This window comes from Pleurodeles waltl, chromosome 6, assembly GCF_031143425.1.
Source record: "Pleurodeles waltl isolate 20211129_DDA chromosome 6, aPleWal1.hap1.20221129, whole genome shotgun sequence".
Taxonomy (NCBI): domain Eukaryota; kingdom Metazoa; phylum Chordata; class Amphibia; order Caudata; family Salamandridae; genus Pleurodeles; species Pleurodeles waltl.
This window is the reverse complement of record NC_090445.1, coordinates 1,555,867,229-1,555,881,132: the sequence shown is the minus strand read 5'-3', so window position 1 is coordinate 1,555,881,132 and position 13,904 is coordinate 1,555,867,229. Positions and strand designations below refer to the sequence as shown.

Genomic DNA, 13,904 nt, shown 5'->3' with positions numbered 1-13,904 from the left:
TCCAAGGCAATACAGTTCTAAAAAACATACTTCAAGGGATGAAATTTCTTCACAAGTTTCCATCTCAGATCACTGTCAAAGATGCCACTATATTGGGTTGGGGATCGTCGCATATGGCTCACCAATAAATCCAGAGAACACGGTCTCCAAGAGAGATGACTCATCACATCCATGTCTTCGAGCTATGTGTGATTCACTTATCGCTGAAGGCCTTTTTCCCGACCTTCTAGACGCAATTCCTGCTTGTTCAGACAACTCAACAACCATATACCACCCCAACAGGCAGGGAGGAACAAGGTCCAGACCATTGTCCCACGAAGCTCAGACAATTTGGAATTGGCTAATAGCGAGTTACCTGCGGATCACTGCAACCCATCTCCCAGATGTTAAAAATGTTCAAGCAGACTCTCTAAGCAGAGTCCTTCATGAAAACCACGAATGGGTCCTTCAGGACAATGTCATGCAAATCATTTTCAATATGTGGGGTGTACTCTACATAGATTGTTTTGCCACCGCAGAAAACAAAAAATACCCAGGCTTTTCCTCAAGGTTCTTCCAACCAGGGACACTGGGGAAAGCCCAATGGATCGACTGGTCAGACACATTTCTCTGTGCCATTCTTCTGATACCCCTTATTTAATCTGTCCTGATCAAACTGTCTTACTCGAGGGCCAGGATGATTTTATAGCTCCAGAGTGCCCTGACAGTGGTGGTTCACTGACCTTCTCCACATGTCGTAGCACACACATAAGAGGTTACCGTGCAGACCGGACCTTCTGACGAAGTTCAGTTGCTTCATCCCAATCGCTCCTCTTTGAGTTTGGCAGCATGGCTCCGGAGCTAGTACAATACAGGCATTTGACTCACCACTAGATTGTATAGACATGCAGTTGGCTTATTCATTTAAATGGAAGAGGTTCTGCATCTGGTGTTATCACAGGAACTTTGATCCTACCAAGTGGCAAGAAGAAGTGATTTTTCCATACTAATACCCGGCCATGTCATTCTTACAATTTGCTTCCATAAAAGTTCATTTGGCGGCAGTTAGTACCTACAGAAAATGTCCTTCATAAGCCTCTTCTTTCAAAATTCCTGTCATCAATGATTTTTTTAGAGGGGTTAAAGGTTTCCCCTCCTATAAGATGTCCATCTCAACCCTGAGAGCTGAATATAGTCCTTTCCAGACTCATGCAGGCCCCTTTCTCTCGTGGAAAGCAGCTTTCCTCATAGCGATCACATCGCACGTAGGGTTAGCAAAATGTAAGCGTTATGTTCTCACAAATTATATGCTGTTTTCCATTCTGGTAAGGTATTTATAAGGACTCACCAAAGATTCCTATGGAAAGTTATTTCAGATTTCCATGTTAATAAGACAATTTATTTACTTAACTTCTTTCAGCAACTTTCTACACCAGCTGAAAGGCCTCTCCATTCTTTAGACGTCAGGTGAGTCTTAAAGTTTTATCTGGATAGAACAAAAGATATCTGCAGGTCAGACCAAATGTTTGTAAACTGTGGAAGTCTGATCAGTTGTCTCGCCTCTCTGTCCTTTCCACCGCTGTTTTGTGGCGGATGCTCTTGCTAATCTATTCAAAGCTTATGATGATCAGAGGAGATCCCCTGAGAGAGAAGAAATGGTTTCTTACCTGTAATCCCAGCTCACTCTCAGGGGAATCTCCACTGAAGTCATAAGCACCCTCTCTCCTCCTAGGTGGAAATGACAGAGATGATTATTAGACCTATCATACGCTGCCACATATCGGCAAATAAAACTCAAGCAACTGCCTCCTGCTGGGCGTGATGGGATACTGGTGGTCTCCGGGCTCTTAAAGGTGCAGGGCATGATGGGATGCTGGTGGTCCCTGGGCCTTAAAGGTGCAGATAATGGTTTTTATATATATATATATATATATATATATATATATATGCGTTTTTGTTTTGCTAATAACTTTGGCGCCGTTTAATGAATCATCACAAAATTATCAAAACCTATACTTTACTAAGTTCAGCATCTGTCTTGAAAGTTTCGGGGTGATCTGTCAAGCGGGGCCGAGAAAGGGGGGGGGGAGGGGGCAACACTCTTTTTCTATATTCATTTTTCCATAGGACCTTTAGACATGCCTACAGCCCGAACCACTGAACGGAATTACACCAAAGTTGGCAGGAAGGTAGATTCTGTTGTAATCATCACACTTTTTGTGATTTGGTGTAAATCCTTTTGGTGGTTTCGGAGTATTTTAAGGCCAAAAAATATAGATATATTTGGACACGGATCCACCTGCCACAAGGAGAATCTGATTGGCTGGCTGCAACCTGAAAGAAAAGTTGCAGCTGCCATTTTGTTTGTCAGCTCGGATGTGGGAAAAGAAGAAAAAAAAATAAGGGGTCAGGATTCAGGCATCCTGACCCCATAGGACACATAGAAGGGTCCCATAGGGCCCCCTCGTGTGAGAAAATTGCCCAATTATTATTATTTTTTTTTTGTCTGATTCGTGGATCCAGGGACAGATGCCTGGATTCACGAATTCAAATGAGGATTTGCAAATCCAGAGAAAAATTGGGGGAAAAAACACCCACTGTATCCAAACTCATGCTGTGCGCAGCCATAGACTGTGCACATTTTGGGTGTACGCAAGAGGGTTGGCCGCCGCGCCTGGACATCCATGCCCTGTGGCTAAACCCCACCTCGCCTGGCCACAGGCCATGCACTGGGCTGCTTATATTCATGTCTGTGCATGCTAAAAAAAATTGAAATTCACTGAAAAAAACAAAGGTTACAGGGATGTTATAGTTAGGTTCTGAATTTACTCGCACAAAACCTTAGAAATTTATTTTAAGTAACTGTAACTCACGCCCTAAGTTAACTGTAACTCGCGCCTTCGCCATGCACAGCTAATTACTCCACATTTTATACCACTGATGACACCCTTTTTGGCATCTTTTTTATTATCCCTGCAATATTTCCAATAAAATTATTGATCAGAAAACTGCATGGCGAGAGCGTGAGTTAGTTACCTTAGGGCACCTCATACATTTGTAGTTAAAAAAAAAAAAAGGGGGGGGGGGGGGGACAAGTCCGGCTGGATTCGAACCCTGAATGCTCCGTGTGAAGATCTGTGCTAAGCTAATAATTTTCCCTATTTTTTTTTTTTTTTTTTTTTTCTTCCTTGTGGTCTACCTGGTACTGTGGGGTGAGCCCCCACGGCCCCTACATGTATTTTTTAAAATTCGTTTTTAAAAAAAAACACTTTACTGGTTATCTGGGACTGCGGGGAAAGCCTCAAGGCCTTAAGTAGCAACTCGGTGGTTGCTGAAGCAAACCTTTCATCTCTGCTCAGGAGACAGAGATAAAAGCTCCAGTTTTTGACAGCGGGACCTGCGGGACCTGTTTGACAGAGATGTGACTTAAGCCACAACAAACAGCTAACTGTCGGGGTGGGCACCCCGGGACATAGCAGGAGCAGGCCCTGGGGGTGGCGGTCCCCAGGGCCATCAGTGGCTCCTCAAGGGGGTCAGCGCGGCCCCCCTCCAACGTAGGCATAGCCCCGGGGAGATGGTGGTCCCTGGGGCTAATGGGGGTTCGCAATGGACTCCTCTACATTATTTAGTATGTGCCCTGACAAGGTGGCGGTCCCCTGGGCTGCGGTACGGCCCCCGCTCATAATTCATTATAGCTCTGGGGAGAGGGTGGTCTCCGGGACTGTGGTATTCTGGGTAGCTTTAGATACTATTTTCTTGTAAGTCTTGGGAAAATAATCAGCTGTCAGTCCTTTTAAGGTGTGTTGTTAAGTGCTTAGAATTGTTACTAAATGGCAGATCATTTTTGTGAATTTTGACAGTTTATAATAAAAAAAAAAAAGCTCTAGACAGAAGAATCATTTGTAATGTCCTCTCAGCTGATATTTGTAGAGCAGCAGATCGGAATTCAATACACTCCTTTAGTGCACATTGTTTGGATTCGGACAAGAGGCTTCCCTTCAGACAGTCAATTGTTTTGACCAGGATCCTCCAGTTCCTCCCCCTACCGTGGGTAGAGGTCTACCTGAGAAAAGTATTTCAAGAGTAGGAATCTGGGAAGGCTCCCTTGATAGAGATGGAAAATTATTTTACCTATAACAATAGTTCAACAGTGCCCCCCCGCCCCCCCCCCCAGATTTATATTATTGATCCCTTAATATCTAAGTAATGACAAAAGTACTTAAGTAAACTGTTTCTTTGAGCTACACTTCCTGAGCTAAAGTAACCTCCTGCCACGTTAAAACTGTACGGTGGCAATTTTCTTTCCTCCAATTGGTGCAATGCTATCTAGTTTTTTCTTTAATTTACTATTCCAAAACTGTTTTGGAAAGAGAAATCCGGAAAACATTTTCATATGACTTTAAATTTCTAAAAACGAAAATTTGGGGGATTTCGGAGTTCAAACTTTTTTTAAAATTATTATTATTTTATTTATGGGTTTCAAACTAAAACCTCCAAGTGGATGGAACAACTAATAACTCTCTGCACACGACATACACAGCCGCATGAAGTACAGTGGTTGCATTACATATGCCACAGTGCTACCTTCAGAGTGCTCAGACAGTGTACAGCAGGGGTACAAAGCAAATCCAATACCCGTTCCCAACCACAGTTCCATCAGTCACGGTGTCAGTGTTCCCAGCATCTCAAACTCCCCCCCTCCCCCCCCCCCCAAAGTACCACTGCACTGTGGTTCAACAGGAGCAACTGCTGACCCTGCTAATCTCTGACTCTGTCTTTCTGCCTCCCCATTCTCCTTACCAATCAGATAAATCTGGTTTGGGCCCCAGCAGTTACCTGGACCGATTTGCGGAGGAGAAAGCTCATTGTATCAGTCTGGGTGTTGCAGTAAGTCATGTCAGCATGCCAGTCTCTCAGTGTAGGCAATGACCCCCGATCCCACCTCATCGCCACCTGAGGCTGTGCCAGCAACAGACCCACAGCCACCAGCTTTCTTTCTGAGTTCAAACTTGACAGACAGAATTTATTCTAATGTTCTGAATAGGTGATAATACCTCAGTGGAGAACAGTGTTACATGTAAGTGGTTCATATTGGTTTGTGTATTTTAGGTATTTACAGTCCCTCACATGGTTGCAGCATGTCAGTGGTTCTTTCTGTCACACCTTCCCCCAAAGTTTAGTCGCTCTTTCACTATTAACTTAAAATACGGTGTTATTTAACTTATTGCTTTTCTTTTCCTAATTTCAGCTCACGTCCTTGGAGCTGCAGTATGTCTCTCCAAAACTCCTCATGTGTCGGGACCTGGAACTAGCCGTGCCAGGGACATACGATCCTAACCAGCCAATAATACGCATCCAGTCCATAGCACCATCGCTGCAGGTCATCACATCGAAACAGAGGCCGAGGAAGCTGACACTAATGGGTAGGAGATTAGACCTTTGACCCTATTCCTATTCCTATTACTTATGTAGCCTGTACCAGCTATGAGTTATTAGAGATGTAGCCCACTGGATTTAACCAATAAGCACAACACATAGAGCAAGCAAAGAAGAAACTATGAAAAGATTATAACTGATTCCAATTGAACAAATCAAACTCAGGACCATGGTGTCACATCAGGGCAGAGACTAGGGAAAATGGTTGAAAAGTATATATTTCTTTTACGGAGGTTAGGAAGAACCACTTAATGCTGCAGGCATTCGCCATTCTGTAACTTGGTCTGTGCTATTAGTATAGGGATTCTCAGTTAAACACAGGCCATTTCAGCTTATGGGTCAGTGTTTAACTTGAGGAGGGGCTAAGAAGATGTGTGGTCTCATGACGCAGTCAAGCAGAAACATGAGGGAAAGTACACTTACTCCAGTATTGGAACTTTCATAGATTCACATGCTTGAATCATTCCCCGTCATTAAGACGGGAGCCCCCGGTATGGTTAACTAAGTAGTGTTGAAATAGATATAATCTAAGGGCCCTAGGACTCTTAATTTAACAGTCTATCAGAGTCATTTTAGATAAAAGGACCAAACTTGAGCATCCACCAGTCAGACGACACCACCCTCTAGAACCCTCCTGAGAGAAGCTCCAGTATCTCAGATTTTCTACCGCACATCGTGCTAGGGAGTCTCCTCAGAGCTCTGCTCTTGCTCTGTTTTTTTCTCTGCTAAAACTTGTTTTGAACGATTGTGGGTAAGACCTACAGCATGTCTGACAAGGAGAAGAAGGGTTTATTCAGAAATTGCAAGACCTGTGGTGAAAAGAGACTACTCTCTGAAGACCCTCATCAGGATTGCATATACTGCCTTCATCCAGACCACTCAGCCAAGGACTGTCGTACCTTTTCTTCTAAAACTCTAAAAGATAGAGAAGGCAGATTGTTGATTTGGCTGCAAAAACGTAAGTACAGAGATAATCCAGTCTCGGATTCTGATAGTGATGACTCAACGTTGTCCAAAAAGTCATCAAAAAGGGCTAGATCAGATACAAGATCTCCTTCAGAGCATCAAGAAAAGCCCACAAAAAGACCGCCTCTGGGTCTTACAAGGGCTGCAGCCAGTCTACTTCACCTCATAGATCCTCCAAGAAAGGGGAGAGAGGTCATGCCAGCAGCTCTGAAAGGCACAAGGAGTCATCCTCTGTACCGACTTTTGTGCCTTTGAAAAGGCCCTCATTTGCTACTGAGGCAAAGACTGTACCGTCGACGACGGATTCATCGTCGACGAGGGCGTCAGTGAGTGCTTTTTCCCCGTCGACCACGACTTCCACTGTTTCATCGTCGACAGCAGTTTTGACGACGACATCTTCGATGACGAGTGTCCCACCGTCGACGAGAACAGCGTCGACGATGTCATCGTCGACAAGGATCTACACCTCATCGTCGACGGCAGTGACAATGGTGCCCGCATTGCCATTGTCAACGGCCTCGTCGACGGTAGACTCTTCAGTAAGGCTGTCGACAATTAAGATCTCTATGCATTCGTCATCGACGACTCCACCGTCAATGAAAGCTATATCTGCGCCATCAAGGACACCGTCGCCGAGGGTAAAACAGCAGAAAGAGTAGGAAAAACTTACCCCAAAGCATACCTCACCTAGTAAGGTAACACCTCTCATGCCAGTACACCTGCTGGAGGGGGATGGAGAGTCAGATGACGAAGGTCCATTTGGAACAGCACGTAGCCCCATACAATTAAATGTCAAATATCAAGAGGACGATGATGAATATGGCGAAACCTATGACCCACAGTACTATGGAGGAGGTCAACCATATCAGGAGGGGGCATACATACCAACCTCTTTGCTTTCTGATCTCAGAGCAATGCTGGCTGACTTACAGTAAGCGTTTTCCTCCTCAAGGATAGTAACCTCCTCCGTCGCCCGTTTCAGGGGTTACCACTCCACGTCAGAGGCCAACCTCTTTGCCACTAGAGAATGTGGGCACGCCGGATGACCATACCACAGGACACTGATGTTTCAGAAGGTGATCAAGAAGAAGGGGAGCTCCTTGACACTCAGTCGGAGTGGGAAGAACATATTATTCCTGTTCCTCCTTCTCCTTCTCAGCCGAAGGTGGATTCCCCGCCAGATGACATCGGGGGTTCCATAATCTCCTGGAGAGAGCGGCTAAACGATTTGCTCTGCCAATGCCGTCCAAACAAACAGATTGCTTCTTATATGATTTTAAAGAGCCGTTCCAGAAATCTGTGCGCACTATACCATTAGTCGACTTCTTATGGTAAGAGGGGTTGAAAGTTATGCACAACCCGCTACGGTCACGGCGGTGCTTCCCCGGCTAGACAAAAAATACAAAGCACCAGAGGATGCCCCAGCATGTCTAACTGGTCACCCTCATCCAAACTCAGTGGTTGGTCAGGCGGCACAGAAGTTAGACAGTTGGACAATATTGGAAAGAGGTTCTTGTCAATGGCTAGCCTCGTTATAAAAGCGGCTAACTCCCTGGCAGTGTTAGCGAGATATGACAGACAACTATTGGCACACATCGCCCCGCATATTGACCAGTTGCAGGAGGATGTTAAATCAGAGGCGAAGAAGACGTTACATGAGGGAGAGCGTACGTCAGCGGAACTGATAGACTGTTCTATGGATATAGCCATGACTGCGTTTCGTCAGCTTGCAGGTGCGGCTGTCCTTTGGAGGCAAGGCTGGCTAAGAGCTACGTCCTTCTGACCTAAGGTCCAGAATAGAGTTTTAGACTTTCCTTTCGATGGCCAAGCGCTGTTTGGAAAACATATTGATGTGGCTCTGTAATCTATTAAATCCGACACGGATATGGCAAGATCATTGGGAACTCTCCAGTATCGGAAAACTTCCTTTCGAGCCAGAGAACGTGGACTGCCTTCATATAGGGGGGGCTAACAGCAATACAGATACTCAACGTATCCTTCCTCCTCTCAGCAGTTCCTTCAATACTACCCACAAAGGCAACCGCTACAAGCGGCTTACTGCAGATCTGGCTCTTGGGGACGCCCAACTCGCCCTGCTAAGGACTCGGTTCGCAGAGCCTGATAAAACCCAAGGCTCCGGCTACATCCGACCCTCCTCCTCTGGTTTTAGGCGGAAAGATATCCCTATTTTTCAAACAATGGCAAGTCATCACATCAGACAAGTGGGTCCTACAATTAGTCAAACAGGGCCACACTTTGGAGTTTGTCCAAATGCCTCCTCCCAATCCTCCTCGCAGAACTCCATCAAGGTATCTAGAACAGCTCAAGAGGGAGATCAACAAGATGTTCCTCAAAGAAGCAATAGAGAAAGTAGCTCTATCACAGCGAGGAAGGGGGTTTTATTCCAGGTTCTTTCTCATTCGCAATAAGTGGAAGGACTGGAGGCCGATCCTCGACCTCAGAGAATTAAACGTCTGCTTGAAAAAACAGTAATTCCGCATGATGATTCTACAGGATGTCCTTCTGCGACTGAACCAGGGAGATTTTATGTCAACACTAGACCTAAACGATGCATATTTCCACATCCCCATTCACCCAACCCACAGACACTACCTGAGATTCATGGTAGCCGGAAGCCATTTTCAATTTCGTGTCCTCCCTTTTGGCCTAAAGTCAGCTCCCAGGATATTTACCAAGTGCCTAGCGCCAATTGCAGCCTACCTCAGGAGGAGAAAACATCAGATATTCCTATATCTAGACTATTGGCTAATAAAGGCAAACGCCTACGCAGGAGCGTGCAGGTCAACAAGAAAGTGCGTTTCCTTACTCAATAGCTTAGGCCTGACCCTCAACTGGGAGAAGTCCAAACCCCTACCATCACGCAAAATCACCTTTTTAGGAGCAAATCTGGACACTCAATCAACCATGGCATGTCCCACTGTGGAGAGACAACAAAAGATATTAACTCTAGCAAAGTCGATAGAGAAGAAACTGCATTTCAGTTCGCTTTTTCAAATCTTTATTGGGCATGATGTCATCATGCATACCTCTAGTTCCTCGCTGCAGGCTCAAAATGCGGCCCCTGCAAGAGCAGCTCAATCTACAATGGCTCCAGATTTCAGGAAACTTCGAAGATCGGATAAGCATAATCCCAGCAATAGTCGAAGCCCTGGTATAGTGGTCTCAGAAGCATAAATCTGTCTGTCGGCCTTTCGTTTCTCCATTGTCCAACACTCTGGACTATCACCACAGATGCCTCTCTGGAAGGCTGGGGAGACGTTTTGCAAGACCTTCGAGTAAGTGGCAAGTGGCCACTAGAGTTGAGGACAATGCATATCAATCTGCTGGAGCTCAGAGCAGTTTATCTGGCTTTACAGGCTTTTCTTCCAAAGATCGCTGGATCAGAGGTGGTAATAAGAACAGACAACACCATACCTATGCATTACCTCAACAAACAGGGAGGCACACGATCTCTTACCCTCTCCAGGGAAGCAAACAAAATGTGGAACTGGGCCTCGCAGCAAGGCATCAGGCTCACAGCAGTACACCGTCCGGAGATAGAGAACAAGATAGCGGACTCGTTCAGCAGGCAAAGATCGAGCTGCCACAAATGGGAACTGTACCAGTCCACAGTAGACCACATCTTTTCCCAGTGGGGAACGCCCAAATTGAATGCCAAATGCCAGTACTTCGCAAGCTGGCATCACCAAAAAGGGATGATGGGGGAATGCGTTTTCCATAGCTTGGTCAGGCATCTTTGCTTACGCCTTTCCTCCGATACCTTTGATCCCAAGAGCCCTGACAAAGATGAAGAGAGAACCGTGCACTCTAATATTAATAGCTCCGTACTGGCCTCGCCAACATTGGTTTGCAAAGCTTCTTCTTCTCTCAGTGAAGCCCCACATCCCTCTGAAACCATCTCTGCACTTCCTGACAATGAACAAAGGGCAGATATCGCATCTGAATCCTCAGTCGATGCGATTGTCAGCATGGCTCCTGAGCACAGGGAATTTGCACATTTAAATATTCCACAGAAGTGCAGAGACATTCTGTCCAAGGCTAGAGCAGATAGCACTAATAAGGCTTACTCTTGCAAGTGGAAAAGGTTTTGTTTGTGGTGTCACCAATAGCAAATTGATCAGCTTTCCTCATCACCGGAGCATATATTGCCCTATTTACTACATTTAGCGCAATCAGGTCTTGCGCATTCCTCTATAAAGGTGCACCTAGCAGCAATAGCATCGTTCAGGCGTTCAGACTCTTCACCTTCGTTGTATTCCTCTAGATTAATGAAACGGTTTCTGAAAGGACTTTTCAGATTGTTTTTTCCTCCATTCAGACCTCCTCCTCCCTCGTGGAACATGAATATCGTTCTAGCGCAACTAATGAAGCACCCGTTTGAGCCGATTCATCAAGCTTCTCTGAAATTCCTCTCCTGGAAAGGTGACTTACTGTTGGCCCTCACATCAGCCACACGAGTCAGTGAGATACAGGCTCTTTCGATACAAGAGCCGTTTTTACAGATCGAACAAGACAGACTACTCTTACGCACGAACCTGCATTTTATTCCAAAGGTCCCTTCGGATTTTCATCTGAACGAGCCGTTAGTTTTCAAAACCTTTTTTCCACATCCATCAACTCCTGCGGAGAGAGCTTTGCACTCTTTAGACATTAAAAGATGTGTTAAATTCTATTTGGACAGAACTAAATCTTTTCGCAGGCCCAATCAGCTGTTAGCTTACAGTGCACCCAGACGAGGTCAACCGCTCTCCATATATAGCTAGATGGATATCCTCAGCTATTCAATTCTGCCATCTAGCAGCGGGCAAGCCACTGCATTCATCGGTTCGTGTACACTCTAAGCGGGCAGTTTCTTCCTCAGCAGCGCTGTTTGCGGCGGTACCGCTGCAAGACATTTGTAGAGCAGCGATGTGGAAAAGCTGCCATACGTTTACAAGACATTACTGCTTGGAAGCACTATCTCAAGGAGAGGTAGCGGTGGGTCAAGCAGTCCTCAGGAACCTCTTCCGGTGAAGGTGAGCCATCTCTTTCATCCCTCCATCCTAAGATCAGGTATGCACATTGTTTATGACTATTACTTTCGGATTCAGATCCAATGCTTATGATGATTTAAAAAAAAAAAAAAAAGGGGGGAAGATGGGGGAACAGACAGAATTTGATTTGAAATGTTGCTGTATATTAACATGTGTTCTGTGACATACATGGCTACAATGTTCCAATGTGCATAGATACTGCTCCCTACTCTGATTCAAGCATGTGAATCTATGAAAGTTCCAATACCGGAGTAAGAAAATTAGTTACTTACCTGTAACTGTCATTCTCCAGTATTGGAATCTTTCATAGATTCACATGCGACCTACCCGCCTCCCCGGAGAAGCTCACTTTCACCTCTCTCTCTCTCTCTTTTGTTATGTTATACGCACTTGTGCTTGGAAAATCTGAGGTACTGGAGCTTCTCTCAGGAGGGTTCTAGAGGGTGGTGTCGTCTGATTGGTGGATGCTCAAGTTTGGTCCTTTCTTCTAAAATGACTCTGATAGACTGTTAAATTAAGAGGCCTAGGGCCCTTAGATGATATCTATTTCAACACTACTTAGTTAACTATACCGGGGGCTCCCATCTCGACGACATGGAATGATTTAAGCATGAGAATCTATGAAAGATTCCAATACTGGAGAACTACAGTTACAGCTAAGTAACTAATTTTCAACTCCTTGATTTGCTTCCCTAAGATTACTCCTGAGCCTCGCTCTTTAATAACATTTGTACCTGTTCCTTAGGTCTTCATAATGGTGAAAGGAGGTGATAATGACAATTCTCCACAGACAACTTCAATATATTATCTACTTAGTGGAAATTACTTACGGGTGGCATATTTCTGTACAGGGAATAAAGAAAAATATAACGCTGAATGACGAGTTAACCCCTCTTTCTCCACCCTTTGACCCTTGAAATTCCCCCTTGCAGGTTTTGATATTGTGTTCATCGATGTTCATGAACTCTCAATTGCTCTGCCTTTGAGTGGGATATCCGAGTGCTTTACAAGAGGAAATGTTCTCTACTCTCATTTTAACATAAGTTCATATATAATGTACATCTTTTTTTGTTTATCCTTTTATAAAAAATAATTCAACCTTAAAATTGGTCATAAAAAGACAGAAGTCTATAAACTTTCCTAATAGTATTTTTTAAATGAAATAAAATGGGACGATAGGCAGATAGCCTTATAAAGAAGGAGTTTGTGCTGTGCCTTCAACCTCCCCAGACTGACCCTGCATTGTCAGATGGCACTGCTTTATCAGTGGACTGTCAAGGCAGTTTTTCATTGGTCACTGTGCAAATGAGTCTGCCCAGTTTTTAAGCTTTGGCCTAAAATGCCGTTAGAATTCCTTTTATCTCACATCTTTAGATATGAGTTGCCTATTTCAGTTTTTGGGGAGGAAGTTTTAGTTCCTGTTTTTGTGTCTCCTGTACCTCCAATGCCCAGGTTGCCAGAATTGTTTTAGGAGGACAATGGGGGCAAAGGGAACCTGCCAGATGGGAAAGAAAGAAATACTCCAGAAGTCCTATAAGAATATGTCATTGGGTCCTGACCCCAAAACCCTCCTAATCCCCTTGAGCCTAGTTTGAACTGCTCACCCCGCCACCCCGGCCCCACCCCCACTCTACCCTACCTAGATGGTTTATGGAAAATCAGGTTTGAGCAACAATCAGGACAACCATTCCTGGAGATATATGAGGCATGATCTCAGTCATCATCTTTAAAGATACTAATGTGTATGGATGGTCACTGTGATGGGTGACATATAAGCTCTTGCCTTCAAGACATTCAGCACTGTAGAAGGGGACTCCCTTTGTGTTAAACAAAATGATGCTCTCATGGTTTCAGTGTGGAGCTGGTCGTCAAATTCTCCTCAAACATATACCTCTAAGAGGATTCCTCTAATTGGTAGGCTTACACTTAGCCCATCGGAAGCACAGAGTAGGAGGCATAGCCTGTTCTTAGAACCACACCTGATAGACAAATTTGAAGGGAACAAACAGTGGTACCTACTCAACAAGGGCCTCCTACTTTTGATGAAACATGACTTCAGAAGCTTCATTTGAAGCACATTCTCCTACATGTCTAGCTAGATTGCCATTGAGGCAACTGACTGTTAAAAGTATAATGACCTTATGAGGTTCTCCTGATAGTGGCTTGGAAATTGAATTTCCTATCCAACCAGATTGTCACTTACATTTGAGACATTTGAACAGTTGGCACATGCAAAGTCATTACTCATACTGGTGGTTCCAGATTCAGTCACACCCATTATTCTTGGCCGTACAAAAGTTCTCTGCATGGCTTTGAAAACCTGTGCTACTTGGCCTTGTTCATATATCTGAAGTAGCCCTTTTTAGGTCTGGCTTGACAGCACAGCTGTCACCGTATGTAATTTGATAAACCTAAAAAAGAGCTTTCAGAAGTCATCATACATTCACACTGAAAGGGGATCTCGCTCCG

At 44.7% G+C, this 13,904-nt stretch overlaps 1 protein-coding gene across 2 annotated transcripts in view; it reads left to right on the top strand.

The window, feature by feature from the left end:
• Window positions 1-13,904, top strand: part of MTOR (mechanistic target of rapamycin kinase) — a 1,113,749-nt gene that overhangs the window by 950,687 nt on the left and 149,158 nt on the right. For both annotated transcript variants that reach the window (XM_069241238.1, XM_069241237.1), the window contains one exon: window positions 5,228-5,402. In XM_069241238.1, coding sequence (XP_069097339.1) covers window positions 5,228-5,402 — 175 coding nt within the window. The remainder of the gene's footprint in view (window positions 1-5,227; window positions 5,403-13,904) is intronic.